At 39.1% G+C, this 20,698-nt stretch overlaps 2 protein-coding genes across 2 annotated transcripts; one reads left to right on the top strand and one right to left on the bottom strand.

The window, feature by feature from the left end:
- The first annotated feature begins 769 nt into the window (after positions 1 to 769).
- LOC146650134 (G2/M phase-specific E3 ubiquitin-protein ligase-like) lies at positions 770 to 9,844 on the top strand. The gene is made up of 4 exons (XM_085386131.1): positions 770 to 916; positions 8,469 to 8,530; positions 9,153 to 9,367; positions 9,502 to 9,844. The coding sequence occupies exons 1-4, from the start codon at positions 770 to 772 to the stop codon at positions 9,756 to 9,758; spliced, it is 681 nt and encodes a 226-aa protein (XP_085242257.1). The 3' UTR covers positions 9,759 to 9,844.
- Positions 9,845 to 12,589: 2,745 nt separating this feature from the next.
- LOC146650133 (uncharacterized) lies at positions 12,590 to 18,257 on the bottom strand. The gene is made up of 8 exons (XM_085386130.1): positions 17,953 to 18,257; positions 16,691 to 16,903; positions 16,141 to 16,276; positions 15,130 to 15,668; positions 14,275 to 14,591; positions 13,973 to 14,154; positions 13,693 to 13,865; positions 12,590 to 12,605 (listed from the first exon to the last, which is right to left on the bottom strand). Exons 1-8 carry the CDS (start codon positions 18,255 to 18,257, stop codon positions 12,590 to 12,592), a joined length of 1,881 nt encoding a protein of 626 aa, XP_085242256.1.
- Positions 18,258 to 20,698: the final 2,441 nt, after the last annotated feature.

Below are 20,698 nucleotides of genomic sequence, written 5' to 3'. Positions count from 1 at the left end.
AAAAATATGGAGCATTGTTTATACTAAAGCATTGATTGGCTAAATCTCCTAAGAGCTGCAGTGGCCAATGATAAAGATATCCTTCAGGAATCACCATCATTCAGTTATTTTTGCACGTCAGCCTTTCATTCTGCGTCATTTGTCCTGCAAAGCAGGTGAAATGTGTGAGTGGTTGTTGTTGTGTCTTATCAAGTGAGACATCAGACGGATTCTTGGAAAGCTCAGCCTACAGAACACCCGTTTCCTGGCTGCCGAGCGCTCATCATGTTGACCGTCCACTCCATGACTCACTCCTTCCAGCACTCACTTCTTTCTCTTCCTACTCATATCTCAAGAGCTTTGGTGCTTTGCCTGATTGCAAATCAGTAGTAACGGAAAACGTGTGAGATGAGTGATGGAGGTGCGCAGTGAAGTTAGGAGGGGTAGTGGGAGAGCCCTCTGTGTGTGTGTGTGTGTGTGTGTGTGTGTGTGTGTGTGTGTGTGTGTGTGTGTGTGTGTGTATGAGAGAGACACCCAGAAAACCCCTGTAAAACGAGCTGTGGAATACTAAACATAGAGGGGAGCTCTTTTTACACATCAATTTCTCCCCCGTGTGTTGAAATCTTTTAATACATACTCTGAGCGAAGAGAAGTGCTAAAAATTGTTTAATCTGAAGGAAAGAGAGGAAGGAGGGATGATGCAGTTGCAAGGAAAGAGGAAAATAGGCAAAGGGGCGGAGAGGGGGAAAGCCTGCAGTGCAACACAGTCTGAATTATTCATCGACGTCTGATGGGTCGCCGCAGACGAAGCAACGGAGGGGAAGACAAAGGGGGAGGCAGAGAGAGAGAGGAGGAAAAGGGGAAGGGACGACAAGCAGGGAAGAAAAGAGGAAACATGGGGGGACGGAAGTGCAGACAGCTGGATGGAGGAGAGGAAGTAAAGGGGAATTAGGAGGAAGAATGAAGGAGGAAAAGAGAAGGAAAAGCAATAAAAAGAAAGGGAAATGAGAGATGGAGGGATGAAAGTAAAGAGCAGAAAAGAAGCAGAGAAGAAGGAAAGGAAGGAGGGATACAAGAAGGGAGGGAGATGAGAGACAGCCGGAAAGAGGGAGGGATAGCGCAGTAGTCTGAACTATGCGTTCCCGACACTTGAGTCACGTTTGCACTGTCTGCTTCCGTCACTAGACACACACACACACACACACACACCTAAAAACACATCTGGGTACAAGCTGTTTATGTTACAGAAATATAACACACATTTAAGATAAATGCATATGGGGTTACAGAGCATGACAGACCATGCAGAGTCCTACACTGCACATGACAAGCAGGCACCAGCGCCAAATAGCCTCACGCACGTCAAGTGTCTCCTTCAGCGGAAGACCCCACAGCTTAAAAAAAGGGGGAGATTCATCAAACGGTCTCAAAGACACACAAACACACTCACACAGACAGACAGAGAGTAAAGTATACACAGTGACACGCGCGCGCAGACAATGTGGGAGGATCTGATGTGCTGCCAACAGATGAAGAGGAAAAAAGGGAGACAGAGCAGGGGAGAGTGTGAGGAAAAGAGAGACAGGTCAAATGAAATAAATGGGGGGAGAACAGCAGGGATAAAAGAGATGGACACACACATGCACACAGATCATAAAATGTCAAAGAGCACACAGAAAGGAGAGCCTGACAATTATAATTGCACGCTTGAGGTAAGTAGCAATGACAGAGGTAGCTAAATTTTCTCAACTTTTCTCAATTTTGATGTAAATGCACCCAAAAACTCTGCGGCAGTACAGAGGAATTGTCCTCAGACTGACGAAATTTAGCAATCGTTTTAACATAGAGCAGCAGGAGGCTGCATACAGACAGTACATCAGCCCCAAACTGTGTGTGAAATAGAGAGAGAGAGGTGCACTGCATCCACAAATGCAGAGAGATCATTCAAGGGGAAGGAAACCGACTCACAGGGAAAAAAGTAGAGATGAGACAGAGGGAGAGAGTGAGAGAGAGAGATGGATGCGGATGGAAGGAGGGAGGCAGAACGTGTGAGAGGCAATGGGGTGGCGAAGGAGATAGACAGCACTGCAGCACTGTGAACTCTTTGTCCCTGTCGCATCTCACTCGCACACACAAACACACACACACACACACACAAACAGAGTCGCAGACACACCAAAATAGGCATAGCATGCAGAGGGAATGTCATTTCAATGAAAAGTGCCAAGCCAGACAGCAAACTCCAGACACTGCAGAGACAGACACACCCTAACACACAGCTTCATACATGTCAAAGTTCACTCACAAATGGGATTCGCTTATGCATTTATAAATGTGACACTGCCATTTATTACTGCCATGTATGTTTCTTTGTTTCATCGGGGCACGCAGTTACCTTAACCTTTCCTCGCATTTTGCATGCTGTACTGCACAGGTTTACAACAGTGACTGCGCTCTGCAATTTCCATCATCTGAAGCTTGTTAGATGTGCAACTATGTTGGCCACTTTGCTACACTAGTTTCATATCAGTAAAGTTGAAACAACTGAATTGTTTTGAAAAGAGTCTGTTTCAGCCAAAAGTATCCACTAGAAGTGAGGGCAACGATCCAAATATCGATAGTCATATCGATGCCAGTGCTAGCATCGGTCTCTGTATCGGAATAAATAAATACAAATTTGGGGAAATGAAAAGAATATACCTCAAGCAGTATATTTTGATTTGATGATGAGTCATCTCATAAATCATGACACACTGCTCTCCATTCCACAAGTTGCTTTTTATGAGTTTAAAGTATTGGTATCAATATTGATATCACTAACACTGGCCCTCTATTTACGTCATCGATACCACAATTTGCAGTTTCACACTTTGAAACTGCAATAGTTTTACTTAATATAGTCAATATTGTATGTAATAAAATATGAAAGCACTCATAAAAGCAGACCTTTTAGTGCTTCAGCTTAAACGTGTGCATCAAATGTTGGATATATATTGTATACATGTGCACTTACGGACTATCAGAATCGCTAAATGCAGGGTTATCTGAGGACAACAATAAGCAGAGAGAGAGGAAAACTGCAGTTCCTTTCATGTTCTTTGATTTCATTTCACCCCATGTTGAACAAAAAAGCCCAAGGTCAGGGTATGACAGAAAGTAGTAGTAGTACATTGGAAATAATTTGTTTTTATTACTGCTCTAAAAAGGCATACTTGAAGGGGGGAAAGTGCTGCATAAAGAAAAGAAATAAAATACATTTATTTGAAACTCTCCCTCTTTCTTTTTGTTTACCTCTTCACCACTGAGCAATCAAAGGTATCCTTTGCCCCACAATGGTGCTGGAGCCTCTTAAAGCCTTAAAAATTACCTACAGTAATAACCCAAGTTAATTAGCACAAAGATCACTAATTATGGTCCCACATTTTTGTGTTTTTCAGCATGAATTATGGCACCACATTGATTTTGTACTCAGCTGAGTCGGTGAACCTTTAGACCTCCACCTTCTCCATGACCACAACATCTGAGTATTTTTTTCGAGGATACTGTGCATAAGAGCTTCTGGCTTTCGGGATCAAATGTGTTTATAGCTTAGAACTTCAGCAGATAAAATCCCCTCATCACTCAACCCTTCTCTTGGGATTGGATTGATTGGATCAGTGATTGGATTTACACTACATGGGCAAAAATACTGGACCACTTACACATAACATCCACAAGAGCTGCTCAGTGATGGAAACCCACACCATGAAGCTACTGGTGTACAGTATTGGTGCTGATGTTAATGCCAGAGGAAGTTTGAAACTCTGCAGGGCGATTGTGACACTAAGAACCTCAGCACATTGCAACTCCGTCCTTTGGCTTTGCACAGTCTCCCACTTCATGGGTGAGTTGCTGTGGAAAACCTGTTTTGTTTTTTTTTTAAGTTCATATTTTGATACAAAAACATTATAATAATTGGAGAAATTCCAAAGATTTGAGTTTAGATTAAAACACTTCTGCAAGAATTTGTTTTCAGTAAACTTTTTCAGTTACCCAGAACCATTTGAGAAAGGTTACTATTAGCCTTAAGCCTTGTGTCAGGACTGTGTGTGTTTCTCTATGCGTGTATAACAATGTGTAATGACCCAGATTCTCTATAGGGACATGGTACAATGTATTTTTCAAAATGATGATTAAAACTTCAATGCTTCATATAGGAAGGGGAGCAGGGCTCTAGAGACAGAGAGTGAAACATGCATGTTAAAAGAAAAGATGAGAAATATTACAGTATGATTGAAACAGAAAATGAACTAACTAATTTATATTCTGAATAAAGAGCAAAGAATAAGCTTTTCTTTCCTGAGGCTGACCTGAGGTCAGAAAGCCATAACAATGGCCAAAATCCAAACCCTTGACCTTTAGCCAATCATAGTTTGTGGTTTATTAAAAAAGGGGTTACTGTGGTATGTTTTAAGTCAGGACTTTGACCTTTTTTGTGTTTTAGTCCATTTTATAAGGTCAAGGCTAAGAGTTGTTTTTTCCCAAGCTAATTTTTTTACCGTTATTTTTACAGGGTTAAAATTTACTCTGTTAGTGTTGGTTCATGTGTTCAACAAGCTCTTAGTGTACATCTGGATGACTACAAGTTCCCCCGTGTGCAATGGGAGTATATTTCTTCAGTTACATATTCATAATGATATAGTCTAGATCAGGGGTCGGCAACCTTTCTGATGATATGTGCCATCTAAAACTTCCTCAGAAGTCAGTGTGCCATTTGATTGAATTAGCAATAAATTTTTCTAACGCTCTATATTAACAGTTACACACTATATTCTTTTTTGGTTTATAGAATTATATATAAACTTTAGAGAATTACATATGCTTGCAGATGTTGGCAGCTATCAGCGAATAGTTATCAGCTATTTTGAACCAAAAAATACTTTTTATCCATAACAGCAAATGAACTGTACAAAAGAAAATACAAATGCTATTTATGGTCTCCTCACAAGAATGATAAGAAAAATAAACTGGGCCAATATGGCATATTTGTTAATACAGAGACAAATATGTTAATGTGATCTCTGGTCTCCCACTCAGAGACACAGGTCTCCGAGTGTCCAGCATTCAGACCTGAGGACTCATGTGAGAGAAAATCTGCTCACACAGATATGTAGAGCCAAATACTGTCAATAAGGCCTCTGCAATGTTCTGAAGGCAGTTAACCTTTTCAGGTAGTGATGTCCAGCAGGTGAACATGCAGCTCCATGAACACGCACAGCTGTGGATTCCAGCTGCAAACTTTGACCCCCACACAGTCGAGCTTTTCAGTTCAATCAGCTGCATTTTGATGTCCTCTGTGTCCAACCAGTTAATGCGAAACAAATCCAGCTGCTCATTAAAGCTTTCTGGTTTGATCAGAAAAGAAAACATTGGTCAATACACCTGAAAGTCCCAAAAATGCATTGTGAATTCTGTCTCGAGTCTACGGATGTATTCGTGTATTTCCCTATTGCCGATGCTGTGCTGAGCGGACAGCTGCTGAAGCATTTGAAGTGTTGGAATGTGGAAAGCTAACAACGTCCCTCTAACCGGTAGGCTAAGTTATTTTTAGCCAATTACAAGCTGAATCTGGTAGTTGGGGTTGTTAGCTAAAATACTGTCATTAAGAAGCGGCACAACTAATGTGTCTATGCGAGCTGATTTGCGATGTGCACCGCTGGCCCGGCCATTTATTTTTTAATGCACCTGCTCAGATTAATTCACTGTGTCGGACTCCTGCCATCAGTTAACCCTTAGCGTGCCAGCTGTGGCACGCGTGCCCAGGGTTGCCGACCCCTGGTCTAGATGATTCTCTTGCACTGTATCATGTATCACGTGTAGGAGTAGCAGTTCTACTCTGAGCCCTTCTTAGAAGACTTTTCGCTCTACCTCTCCTGTCTCTGTCTCTGTCTCTATCCAGGCACCTTTCAGAGGAAGCTCATTTTCTTCACTTATATCCACAGTGTCGTTCTCTCAATCAGTACCCACAGTTTGTGACCATGGGTGAGCGTAGGTGCTGAATGTAGTTCAACCAGTAAACAGAAAGCGTCACTTTGAGGTTTTTCTCTCTCTTTACCACAGCAATGCATCATCTGCATCACTGCAAACACTCTACGCTCCCTTCACTCATGAGCAAGACACTGAGATACTTAAATTTCTCCAGTTGGGGAAGTCAGTTATAACTGATTTACAGTAGCCACTTCACTTTTTTCTAGTTGAGAACTATGGAGGTGGAGGTGCTAATTCCCATTCCAGTCGCCTCATGCTTCCCTGCAAACCACGCCAGTGCAAGGTGGAGGTTGAATCACTTGATGAAGCCAACAGTACCACACCATCTGCAAAATGCAGAAACAGCATCCTAAGACCACTGAACCTGATATCCTCCCCACCCAGAAATTATGTCCATAAAAGTAGTTGACAGAATTGGAGACAAAGGACAGTGCTCGCAGAGTCAAGCACACACCAGGAATTAGTCTGGCCTTTTGCTAGCAATGCCAACCAAGCACTTACTATGGTTTTACATCAACTGAAAAGCAAGTAACAATGAACCTAATACCCCATCCTCCTGAAGGACTCCCCAGAGGACATGCGAGGGATGTGATTGAAATCCTTCTCTAAGTCCAGAAAATGCATGTATTCTGGTTGGTCAAACCCCCACACACCCTTGAACATCCTCATGAGGATAAAGAGATAGTCTGGTGATCCATGACCAGGATGAAGCAATAAGATAGGATTCAGTCAGGCAATAGATGCAGTACTTTGAGGATCTTCTCAATACATATTTTATAGATGCGGCTGGGTGACTCACATGTCAGGTAGTTAAGAAAACTCCAGTGTCTGGGGTCCTGGAGTGGATAAAATTTGCCCCAAATCCATTAAGGCTCTGGTGGTTGTATGGCTGCCCTTTGGGAACAATGCATTTGGAGTGGCAAATTCAGATCGTTATTCCAGTTTCTGAGAGGGCAGATCAGAAAGTCTCTAGCGACTGTATACCAAAGTACTGGAGAGAAGAGTTTTCCCATTGGATGAATCACAGATTTAGGGGGAAAAAGCTGTTTTTATCTTTGTCCCTTCTTAAAACAATTAGTCAAAATTGCTCGTGTGCCAAAAATATTTGATAATCAGCTTTTTTACAGTGAAACATTACTCCAACTGCATCTTAGTTTTCAAGGACAAGTGAGAGAAATAGTCGCTACATCCATTTTGAAGATGCCTTAATATTAATTCCAATGTGGCCTCAGACATGCTACATTGTCTCATTAAGTAGCAGCAGTGCCCTGTACCAAACTACCAAAGCTAGAAATATCAGTGACGCTTTGCTCGTAAAGCGGTCATGAATAATCTCTCCTTTCAGTCTTACCTATTCATTGCTCTGTCTCTTTATTACTTTGCTCAGCTAAATCTACTCTTGTTGTAACAGCAAATGTGGAATAAAAGAATGACATGCACTTTATTTTATGTGTGTTTTTGTGAGACTGACCGAGCTCTCTCTCTCTCTCTTTCTCTCTCTCCACACACATAATGGACATAATTTCTGGGTGGGGAGGATGTCAGGTTCAGTGGTCTTAGGATGCTGTTTCTGCGTTTTGCAGATGGTGTGGTTCTGTTGGCTTCATCAAGTGATTCAGCCTCCACCTTGCACTGGGGGTGGCAACACTTTCAATCATTTTGTGCACAACCTCTTTTGAAATAGAAGTGGTCAAAAAATAATGAGAAAAGCTCATCTGATAATTGCTTTTATGTTCTACATGTGCAAACATCAAATAGGTGATGGACTGCTCAGCCGACTTCACAGATACCTTTAACTTTGGTAGCGTCCATTAGCTCAGTGGCACGTGCCAGGTTTGATGTCTGTATAAACAGATCTTAACGTTCCAGATCTAAATTTGAGTCCTTTTCATACTGTGATCCATCCATATGGGCTAACACTGCAGCAGTCACAGTAGTGTGTGACTAAATCGTATTACGCTAGACATCTCCTATGGAGTGGGAATTTATAAGTGCTCTGATCAGTCACAACATGTCTGGTATTGTGAAGGTCCTTGTCGTCAAAGGAGCTTGCAAAGAAAAGCGTCTGGACTTCTTTAAGTTGCTTGAAGACGTTTCACCTCTCATCCGAGAAGCTTCTTCAGTTCTAAGGTCAAATGGTGGAGAGTCCCAGATATAAACCTAGTGGGAGTAACCCCCCACAGAGGGACAAAAGGACCCCCTGATGATCCTCTAATCGCCTGAGCCAAGGTGTGAAACTGGGTGTGGGTCCCAATCAGCCAGAGTTTCGGGTGTGTTCATTGTGAAACCTGGCCCCACCTTATCATGCGAATTCCTGAGGTCCTTGTCCTTGTCATGTCACCAAAACAGCTCTGGCATATTCGGGCACAGATATAGGTGCTATGAGGTGTTCTGGACCATCCTGCATTAGGAGTTTGAAAGCCATATCTCAATGCCTTGGATCCTTTATTGTGTTCCTCAAGCTGGGCCGTGTGGAGGGTATATTTCTGCCTAACAGCGGCATTGCTCCAAGGGTCATGTCAAAGTAACATGCACATGAATGGTTTCCCAGCAGAGCAGGGCATTGTAAACAAATTATTGATGTTGTTTAATTCACCTATCAGTGTTTTAAATGTTGTGTGTGTGTATGTCATACATGCACTTGTTTAGCATACATGTATGGCATCCAGGCTCTATCTTTTACTTGCAACTTTGCATGTGTTTGCGCTGTGTGCAGGTGTAGCATGTTTTCATGTCCACTTTGTGCATCCATATGTGGCTCGAATGCACGTGGATAGGCTTCTCTTCAACATGTGTGTGGCTCAAGCCTATTACAGCAGATGACTCCTGCGGTGTGGCTGGCAGGCAGTGAGATATGAGTATCTGTCTCAGCTCTTCCTCCCACCGAGCAGACCAGGCGCAGTCTGTCACTTAGTGGCAGCGGATGATTCGCAACCACAGAGTGGAGAAGAAGGCCGTACATTAGCTGGTACATATAGGAGGACAGCTTCCATTTGTTTTCTGTCATATTCTTGAGTTATGTCTAAATTTGCTCTCAGTTTATTCTGGAAAAAGATTCCAATTAAGAAAGAAGGCAAAAGAAACATGTAGCAAAATGGAAATGGGTGTAAGAGGAAAAAAAGAAGGACATTCTGATTATCATTTAGATTTCAGGATGGACTACGGACACTTGAGGTGCTGGACAAAATCCAAGATCACCCAGAGAGTTTTCGCACCCTTCTATGCTGGTCACCTTCAGTGCTTACAGCTGACCTTCTTGACAGCCTCTTTACCATCCGCCTTTCTCCAGCTGGGAGCAATAAAAGGCAGGCTGAAGCAGTTGTCATTAGTTTCTGGAGAGACTACCTAACAGATGCAGAAGGTAAATTTAGCGTTTTAAGCATTGTGTTCAATTTATAATGCAGTGCATCTTTTCATTGAATCAGTTAAAAGTAGAAATGCTTGCTGTGTTTTTTGTCTTTAATGCCATTTTTGACAGTATTGCTTTTCCTTTAGATCAAGACGGAACACAGAAGCTGGGGACAATTCTTGCCTTCGCCACTGGAGCCAACACTGTTCCACCAATTGGCTTCTCTCCACAACCGTCCATTGAATTTCTTCACCAAGAGCCAGATGCACAAACCATGTCTAAACTACCCATTGCAAACACGTGCATCAATTGTTTAAAGTTACCACTTCATACCTCTTACAAAGACTTTCAGGAGAATATGGACTTTGCATTAGGTAATACACATGGTTTTGGAATAGCTTAATTCCTGGTCAGGTTAGTATGCTAATCTGAGTTTTGCACTCAGTTAAATTAATGAGTGTCAACCATTAAGTAATTCTAAGAGAGGGGGGGGGGGGGGGGGGGGGTTTTGAATATCATTGCATTTTCTTTCCCAGAAATCAAACAAATGTTCAAAATGTTCCACCTAAAACACCAATTAACACGCTTGAGACCAAGCTGAATTTACTTTATGTTGCCATATTTCATATGTCACCCACCTATTTTGTGATTGGAGGCTCTGTTTTTGCATTGACCTTTTAACAAATGTTCATTTGCTTCAAGTCTTTTTGCTTGTCAGGGTACCATTCTACAAGTATACAATAGTTATATATACTAACATAATTCAATAATAATTTTTTCATTGCATTAATTTATGTGCATTGTGATTATTTTTGTTTTCTAGGTTTGTACTTGTTTGTTGCTTTTATTCTCTGGTGTTCTTCAATATTGTTTATCTGACACTTCTATTCTATTTGATCAGTGATCCATGTTTGATGTATTGACTGTATGACTGTATTAATGTTAATGTTATCAGTTTGAGTCATCTTGTTCCAAGACAATACATCTGGTGATTGTGATGACCAAAAACCTCAATAAAATGTGGTTGCACAAATTTATTTTTTCTTTTAACAAGGTGTTTTAAAACAAAACATGGTTGTAAAATCTCAACACACTCACATAATACAACTCATAAATTCTTTAAAATTGTATACAAACCGTAAACATGCATGTAAAGGTTGATAGTAGCATTCTTGAAATTTAAAGCTGTGACTAAACTTCTAATAATACTGAACTAACAACAGTCTTGGCACTGTATTCTTTTTAAGCTGCACAACCACAATTACAGTAAATGAAATTTCTCCAGAGGCCTTGTTGATATTTTAGGATTGTCTCTCAAGAAAACGAACAAGGTTGCAAAATAAATCTATACCGTTATTGCCATCATCTTCAAATGGATCAAAGGTCTGTTGAAGTGTAACCATCATGGTGTCACTGATGGAAATGTTAATTGATGGAACAACGACATTATTGTTTGTCTCCAGCTCTGGCAGTGGTCTGCATTCATCAATACCAAAGTCATTTTCACAAATACCATTCATATTTGGGTTATGTATTCCTGCATTGTTGATAATGCCCCTTTGCCACAGCTGAAGAGGGGTTTGCCCTCCTTGTGTTGAAAGTCCATGGTTATTCCACTGGTTCTGAAATTCTGTGGCAGCTCTTTGAATACGTGGCAAATATATATAATGAAGACAAAATAAATGGACCTCATTAAGTGAATCTAATACACCATGCTCCTCCATAAAATTGAAAAGATTAACAAAATGATATGAGACCACTCGATTTAATTCTGCCCATAATCGCTCAATTCTTTGATTATGCACAGACCTGCCAGTGATAACACTATGCCTGTTCAGTCCTTGCCTGTAAAGCATGAAACGGGCAACACCAGTGTTTTCTAGTCCATGATCACATCTCACGCTGGATGGCATTCCAAAGTTCTGAACACCAACCATGAACAGTGACAAAACACTTGATGCCCTGTTGTTATCTAAACACGCAAGGTAGATGATGGTTCTACTGAAACCATCCACACAGCCATGGAACACCATCCTCCATCTCACAAGTTTGTGGTTTCCATCTATATGCCTATAGAAAAATGAAATAAGTAGAAGTTATGTATGGGGAAACTATGACATGGTCAAGGATATGCACACGTTTGAGTAAATAAAACAATGAGTTATTTTGCTTTAGATAATCCATTTCGCTATAGACTTAGAATCAGGACTGTTTTTCTGTTAGAATTTTCTCACCATAACTGATTGGGGAAAGGAACACTGTACAGTCGTCGACGTATTGCATTGCGTCTTCTGAGGGAACGTCCAAAGGGCTCAATTTCTTGTAGACTTTGTCTTACACGCCACCTTTGGATTCGTAACCCACGTGATCTCAAGCTGCCATGCACATATCGTTCACCTGCATTTGTGGTATACTGAAGGATTTCCCTAACAACCCTGTTCAGGTTTTCATCGGATAATGTTGCATAAGTCAGTGGCTCAATGCCAAGGTCCTCTCTGTGCCTGTACAGAGTACGGGAGCTAACCCCTAAGCATGTTGCAATGCTTTGCCAGTTCATTCCAAGAGATACTAAATGAGATATTTGCTCTCTTGAAATGCTGTATCGCGGTCGACCTTGAGAGCAAGTCATGAGAGGTGGAGGTAGCAAGACAAGTCTGTTCTCAGATGTAGTTCCTTGTCTGGTTTCATAAGCAGTCAGTAAAAAAATTAGCCATCCATTTAAGGACTGTAATGTATTCACTGCTTCTCTATTTCTTGCATCGTCAACAAATCTTGAGATGGACAAAATTCCAGATAAGGTTTGAATGTGATCACCAAGTTCTCTATGGAGCCTCTGACGAACAAAAGAATCTGTAGCTTCTCTTTGAATTTGTTCCAAACATTCTAATACATTATTTAAAAAAGTTCTAATGTCATTTTCATTACTACTTACTCGACAAATTAACTGCAATACTAGCAAAGAAAGCAGGACAACTTTGAACAGCTTCATTGCTTGGTTCTTCTGGTTTAGGTCTGGGTATGTCAAGTAAGTTCTCCAAGTGTATTACATTTCCTGGTTTAAGAATAACTTCCTGCTTAAAGGATTAACTTCCTGTGTTAGGAAATGCAGATGTGAATGTCAGAGTGTATGTATGCAAGGGTAAAGGATAAACACTGGGATTGTATGTGTATATGAGTATAGGAGTACAAATATATATGTGTTGAAAGGTAAAGGGTATGTATATATATGTATGACTAGAAAGGGCTGCACCTGCAAAGAGAATAAATATATGTCAACATAAAAATATGTAGCATTAAGAAAAATAGAATACATGTGTGTGAAAGGAAGATTAATGGATTTATGTGAGAGTGAATATACATGGATATGAATTAAGAATAAAGGTGTGCGAGATGACAATATATGTATGTGAGAGTGAAAATATATGTATGTATGTGAGAGTGACAATACATGTGCATGAAAGAAGAATATATGTATGTGAGAGTGAAAGTATATGTGTGTGAAAGAAGAATATATGTATGTGAGAGTGACAATACATGTGCATGAAAGAAGAATATATGTATGTGAGAGTGAAAGTATATGTGCATGAAAAAAGAATATATGTATGTGAGAGTAAAAATATATGTGTGTGAAAGAAGAATATATGTATGTGAGAGTCAAAGTATGAATTTTGGCTTGTACGGCCCCTCATATTATCGCCTATTACAACACTTTCAAATAGGTGATATTTTAGCTGCTTAATCCTCCAAAAAAGGGAAGAAGATGCATATGGCAAAATCTGAAATCTGAAAAAAAAACAAAAACCAAAACCTTGGAAAATTCTAGTGTATAACCTTGTTAATTGAAAATAACCTAATAATAAAGTCCTGGTAGTGCTCCTTAGCTGATGTGAGCCTTTGTGATGGAAAACTATAGACACTAAAAACGGTTGTTAAGTCTCCAAGCTGCAGTCGGAGCAGGAGTCTACATTTATATCAAGTATAATTTATGATGTTTTTATGGGAAACATCTTGATCACTATTACTCTTTTTGATGAGACAGAAGAAAGCTAGTTCCACCTATACGAAGGTTTTAATAAATACAAAGCCAACAGGAAGTTAGCATATTAGCAGTAAAGCTAATGTGCTAACTTCCTGTTGGGTCTGTACTTATTCATTCTGTATAGTGGTAACACTCTTCTGACTAAGCCAGACCATTTAGGGTATTTCTCTGAAATGTAAAGTCTAAATGACTCACATAATTCATCATGCTTTCCAACAGCTCTTATTGTGGTTTTTTTTTTTTTGCTTATTACAGGTACATTAGTCGTTTTGACAACAATAAATACATACATACATACCTTTCAAATGGACCACGGACTCTGTGTATTACTTGGAACATGATAATGTCATGTATAAGCAGATCCTTGTCTTCCAGCCTCCGTAGCGGCCTCAGGCAGCCAGCATTGGCTAAGTATTCCTGAAGTGGCTCAGTTGCTACTATCAGATCTTCAAAGGATTTACACTCTTTAACCTTCAAATAAAAAAATAAAAAATTAATGGGCCCCAATTAATACATGGAGTAGAACGAAATGCACACAATACTAAAACATTATCCAACAACTGACAAATCAGTTTTACCCTTTTAATTTTTTCACGCAGGTCACTATCGGCAACATCTTCTAAAACTGGTTTAGCCAAATCTGGGCCATCAACAAGGCAAGAGAAGAGTGTTGGGGACAGAAAGCCTGCTGGTGGACCACCATGTACAAGGCTTACTGCAATGGCTCTGCCTGCAATGAAGTACCTGTCCTCCCTCATGGCTAGAAATAATGAAAAACATTACATGTCAATAGATGCATGAAAGCGCTTGACAAGAACTTTATAAAAATGATTTTTTTATTGCATTACTCCAGGGATATCAGCCTAAAATCAATACATACCAGCACTATCAAGCGCCAAGTTCATTTTACCTTCTTCACCCTCAAACATTGGAGACAGGGGCAAAGCTTCGATCAGAAGTCTTAGAAATTCTCTTCTTGGTCCACCCAAGTCAACAGCCTCTTCAGGTACTCCCATATCGTCAGAAAACCTGACAGAAATTGTGTGGCATGGATCATATGTCGCTCGTTTAAAACCTCTAATTGCTCCATCCAGGACTGTTGATCTATTAATGTTGAACTTGCATTTCTTCTGTTGGTTTACTTTTGCAGAAAGTTCCTCCAAAATATCTTTTGCTGATACCAAACAACTTGAAGTCCTGTAGGATTAGAAAAAAGAAAAGAAAAAAAAAGAAAAAAATATTGAAAAGAACATCAGTAAAAACATTCACATACAAGGGCTACAAGGACATACAAAGTTTTGTCAAAATCAGAATCAGCATACTTTATTAATCACCAAAGGAAATTATCATAATCATAAGCAAAATGTACAAAGGAGTATATTGCTCAGTGGCTTTTTATATTGTTTATATGTTTTGGAGAACTAGAAAGCACTAGAGCAAAGAAAAATAGTTTCAATGCACAATAAGTAAATTTCATTTCATTGTCAGATAGGCTGTTAAAAATTCGCTGCCTATTTCAAATAAAATAAAATTTGCCAGCATTACAGCATTATCATTTGACTCTGTAGACATTATTCAAAAAACTGTTTTGTTAACAGCAAATATAAATATCATATATGCATATAAATATCTGAGGATGGATTACACTCCTTCACAACACTGGTTACAGTATTGGATTGCAACAAATATGGTGTGTTTAATTGGCTACTGTAAAACATTTGTATTTGAAACTAACCTTTCGCTCTGCAGGCTTGCTAGTATAGCCTGGTTAAGTTCCTCATCATCAGAAGACATGTCAGATAGTGGAGTCATGATTGAAAGGTAGTTATCGTAGTTTACAGATTGACTGTGTGTTGATGTAGAGGGTAATGCTGAACAATGATTCTCTGGATTCCTGGTCTGGTAGGGTGAGCTTGAGGTATTTCGGCACGTCAGGACCAGAACTGGATCACTTAAAGATACAGATGATGAGGTAGAAGGCTGACTAGTGGAAGGGTAGATTTCCAATGAAGACACTGGTAACTGGCTGAAGGAAATGTTTGTTGAAGCGCTGCTGTACTTGTGTGAGATACTACTTTCATGGGTCAAGGCAGGAGTTTCCGTTAATAATGTTCCATTACAAACTGATGAGGCAGGAGATTGCGTCGGAGCAGAGATTGGTTGGAAGGCAGCTGTTGAACTGGCAAAACTGTCTGAAGATGATGAGCGCAGCTGCCTTGATGAAACAGGGTTTTCTTCACAGTTTTCCTCACTGCTGTAGCTTGTAATATCATCCTTAGAAATAAAATAATAATTATAATAATTCACATATATTGAATTTGAACATTAAATACCATATATCCAACCTCTTCTGCTTATTCTTATCAGAGGTGGGGTGGTTGGAGCCTATCCCAGCTACCATAGGGTGAGAAATTTCAAGAGTTAATAGATCTTTCTCACAATTACTTTTACATACTAGGCAGACAAAATTGTAACACATCTCCTGAACAGCAGTAGTCTTACGTTCTATAATTCACAAACAGTCCAACAGAGCAGCTGTAAATTTAGTCAATACCAGAGCTTAGGATTAACATTTTAAAAAAGGAACATTAACTTGGTACTATTCTATCCAACTACAAAAGGTGAAAGGCAAGTTTAAAAAGAACAGACATGAGAAAGTTCAAAGGTTGTTTATGCACCAATTTCTGGTCTTCATATTATTACTGTACAGTGCTATGTAGATTCATTCAAAAGTCAAATAACGTACCAAAATTGGTTTTGATGGTCTGATGTATAGGGCTTTCGATTTATAAATTTTATGTATGAGATTTGCATCCAGCTCCTGTCCTGCTCGCAGTTTGGGCGCAATCAGTCTGTTGCCACAAGCCATCAGAAACTCCAGGCTGGAAAACAGTTACAGTAAGTTGTAAAATGTTTAACCCTCAGTAAAACCTGGGACCATTTTTTGGTCCCGAGGTTCACGAAAGGATGGGATTTTGAGGTCCTACCAAGGGTTAAAATCCAAAACAGCAAAAATGTTCCAATAACTTTTTTAGAGCTAATCTTGTTTTCCTCTTTGAATCAGACTGAAACCAGTAGTAACAGAAGTAAACTTTATACAAATGTCAAAAAAGTATGCCAAAAATGGAGTGTTCAAGAAAGGATAACTGATTTGGTTCTTTTATTTTAGTTTACTGATTCATGTCTACCTGTTCTCTGACTTAAATCGTTATGTAAAGCTTTGAAATGCCTAGATATCGAAAAGACTACTGACAAAAGCTGTGTCGCATTAGGTTTCGACTGCTAGCACAACCTACCTTACATCAATAGAAAGTTTATCTCCAAAGGCGTCCCTTATTTGTTCAGAGACAGTTTTCTGGTCCCAGGATTTTTGGAATTCAAATCCATTCAATATATGCCCTTGTTCATGTAAATGTTGTTTTGTGCGATGCTTGACAACAACACTGCTTGATGGCCGTGGAAGAAGGATGACATCTTTGTTGAAAGTATCATGATAATGTGTCTTGGCCCTATAAAACAAAACAGAAACTATATTCAGATTTATGTATCTTTTGTTTTATTTACCTATACTTAGACACTATCAGTTCCTTAAGAAAGTTGCTAATGTCACTTGGTAGTGACCAGCTTACACGTTAAACTGTTGGTAAGCTTTTATGAATAAAATAAAATGTTACACAGTTTATATTTTTAAAAAAACAGTATCGCAGCTAGCCATTTAGCCCACTTGAATATGTTTAAAGTTGCTTGTGCATGTAAGAGTTGAGTATAATAGCAAACACAAATAACAGAAACATAATTTGAAAGAAAAAAATGCATAAAGTAATAGCATGCCTATAAATTGCCTTTGAAAAAAAATGGAAAATGTACGTAAAATAGAAAATGTTTTGGGGTTTGACCATTTTAATTCACTGACGCTTGAATTAAATAAATAAATAAATAAATAAATATATAGTACAATGCATAAGGATTTTTTTTACTGCTCTACAAAGAGGCATACAAAGAAACATTTGCTATTACTTTTTACTTTGACTAAAGAACAAAAAAGACACCGATCATATTTCTTTTTTTCTTATTTCATACACTGTAGAAACTGGACTGAAGGCATGACTTGGCATCCATGTTTATCTACCTCTACAGTGGTACAGATATTGATCCACTCACAACACAGAGTTGGATTGATGTCTTCTAGCAAGATTAAAATTCTACCCCAAAAAATAAATAAATAAATAAATAAATACAAAACTAAACAAAAACAACAAGAAAATTAACCCAACCTTTTATTTAGCAGGCTAATGTAGCTACCACCTCCCACATTAATAAAGAAGATTTAATAAAGTAATCTTAAAGTAAGCATCAACTTACACTCGGGTCACAAGTACAAACAGCCACTAATATTGAAATAAATGCCACGGTCTTTACTGTTTTTAATGTGGATGCTGCTGAATAAATTAGCTAGGGCTAAAAATTTATAAGGGTAAAAAAGTGCGTTGCTAAATCAGCAAAGCACATTTCGTATTTCGCAGTTGTATAGTTAAGTGGCAAACTGTTTTGTTCTTACCTTTTCCTTGATCTGCAGTTCCAGTTGCCAAAGTGTTTTTGGGTCTGATATCGCAAAGACTGCCCCACTCCAGTCGAACTCCGTGTAGCTACTTGACTCGTTGAAGATACCCGGGTGTTAGCTGGTCTAAAAAGTTCCCTCATCTCACTTTCCACCGTGCTGTGGGTAACACTGGGTGCAGTTGAGCCCGTCCCATCTCGATCAAGTGACGAGGACAACGATGTGACCGTTTCAGGAGATGATAAAATATTTCTTAACAACCCGACAGCTTGCTGAAGAACTCCAGTTTCTTCTCCCCCCTCCATGCTGTCAGACACTTGAAAGTGACCCGCGCGTGCTTCTCAGCCAATCACAGCGGTACAGACACCCAGCCTTCCGTTTCCATTAAACTCCTTCCGTTTCCACTATACTCTTTCATTCACATACATTATTCTCTTGCATACATATATTTTCTTCAGATATGTATGCATTCTCTTCTTACATACATATATTATTTGTAAGATTAAATGCATTTTGAATGCATGTAAATGAGAGCAAAATGTAGGAATGCATAAATGAAAATGCATGTATGTTAGAGTGCAAATGTGTAAATATGTAGATTAAAATACATGTATAAGAGAGCATAATATTGCAATGTGTGTGTTAAATATGTGTAAACATGAGAATAAAAATATCTAAATATAAAAATTAAAATAAAACTACGTGAGAGTGAAAGTATATGTATGTGAAAGAAGAATATATGTGTGTGAGAGTGAAAATATATGTGTGTGAAAGAAGAATGTATGTGTGTGAGAATGAAAATATATGTGTGTGAAAGAAGAATGTATATGTGTGAGAGTGAAAATATATGTGTGTGAGAGTGAAAATATATGTATGTGAGAGTGAAAATATATGTGTGTGAGAGTGAAAATATATGTGTGTGGAAGAAGAATGTATGTGTGTGAGAGTTAAAATATATGTGTGTGGAAGAAGAATGTATGTGTGTGAGAGTGAAAATATATGTGTGTGGAAGAAGAATGTATGTGTGTGAGAGTGAAAGAATAAATTTTGGCTTGTACGGCCCCTCATACGATAAATAACATCTATATCAGGTATTGTTTTCAGTTTTTATGAGCAGACGCTGAACTTTATGATGCCACTTTGTATTTCTTACAGGGACTCCAGGCTTAACCTTATTTTGGTGTGAGGCTGGGTTTTTTTGCTGCCAGTGTTTAACATTATTACTGCTCTCTATAATTGAACTGTGAATTGTGAATTTCCCTAGGGCTAGATTTGTTTCTGACAAGTTATACCAAACTACTTGTTCTTAAATCATAAATCTAAAAAGATTTATTAGTACTTAAGTGATTTAATCTCTTTATTTTTGAAAGAGCAGGGTCAAAACTTTCCAAATCTATAAATATCCTGTATAATAATTGTAATAGTAATAGTTATTCATTAGTATTTCAGATCACGGTAATTCAGACTGCACAACATTCAACAAGAAGAGCACTTATGTCATCAAAGTATATCCAGCCACTTGTACGGATCTTTCTATTTTCCCTGTGTTTATTTCAGGGTTGAAAATGAACCTTTGTAGGTACATTTTACTCAGGAGGTTCACCCCCAGCCTGACATGATTGAACACATCAATGATTTAAACTCTGCCTGACAACTCTATTTCCCACCAGTGACCCCCTAATACCCACACACAGGCACAAAAGAGTCAGTAACCATGAAATGGCATCACCCACCAAGGCAGTGAGGGGTCAGCTTGATGTTGAAAGGTTATTGGTTGGCTGACTGACTCACGTGTATGACACGAAATATAAAAGTTTACCTGAATGCCTCAAAACAGCCTTCTTAGATGTTTTTTGGTCACAAAGGTCAATCTATAACATCATTTTTATGCCTTCCAACTGCTATATCAGTACATGTAGCAGCTGCAAACAAAGAACAACTTTTATTTTTAATTGTAACACCCCGAGACAACCACCACCACGCCCACCTTTCTTTTTAAGTGGAAAGGATCCGTTTAAGTCCGTTATGGTCCAAGGTATTCTACAGAGGTCATGCAACTTCATGATTACCACTGAAAGTTTCCAAGACTGTGTTTTGAAGAATAACTCTTACTGGCTCAGTGGTATTCAGAATTTACAAGGGCAGTAGCCAAGAAAATGCTTATAGGAGGGGGAAGCTGCTTTAAGTCAATCTTCTACGAGGATGAAGGTCAAACAGACCATCTTTCTGCCTCTCCGTTCATCTCATGTTCCATTTGTCAATCTATTTATCTGTTCATCACTTTTTGTCTTTCCCTCTCTTTGGCCTCTTGGTAACCTCACACTGGATGAGAATGTCAGTGTTCAGTGGCATTTACGGCCCATTCCCACTGCCCTCAGAGGGCCTAATTACTCCTAGGTCAAAGGTCAATTTGTGTGTTTTTGGCTTGCGTGTTTGGCAAAGGGAGGTTCATGAACACACTCTCAGCATGCGCTAATGATTCCACCTGATGGTCGTGCATCTGATCAATCATCTCTGAAGGCAGAAAATATTCAACAGACACAGATGAGGGCCTTTCCCATGTGATTAATCTATGGTGATGCATACACATGTGTCAGGTTGTAAGGTGGAAGCATTTCATCAATGTATTGATTAGACTATTGATTAGATTAATAGCAAGTATAAACACTGGAGGTGCTGCTACATTATGCACTGACCGACTGAATATGGATATGTGTGCATTTATGCACTAGCATGTGTAAATACA

This window comes from Rhamphochromis longiceps, linkage group LG17 (assembly GCF_057381845.1).
Source record: "Rhamphochromis longiceps isolate RC_006_pf linkage group LG17, R_longiceps_female_GT1.1, whole genome shotgun sequence".
NCBI lineage: Eukaryota > Metazoa > Chordata > Actinopteri > Cichliformes > Cichlidae > Rhamphochromis > Rhamphochromis longiceps.
Note: the sequence above shows the minus strand (reverse complement) of the source record. Positions and strands in the feature narration are given on the sequence as shown.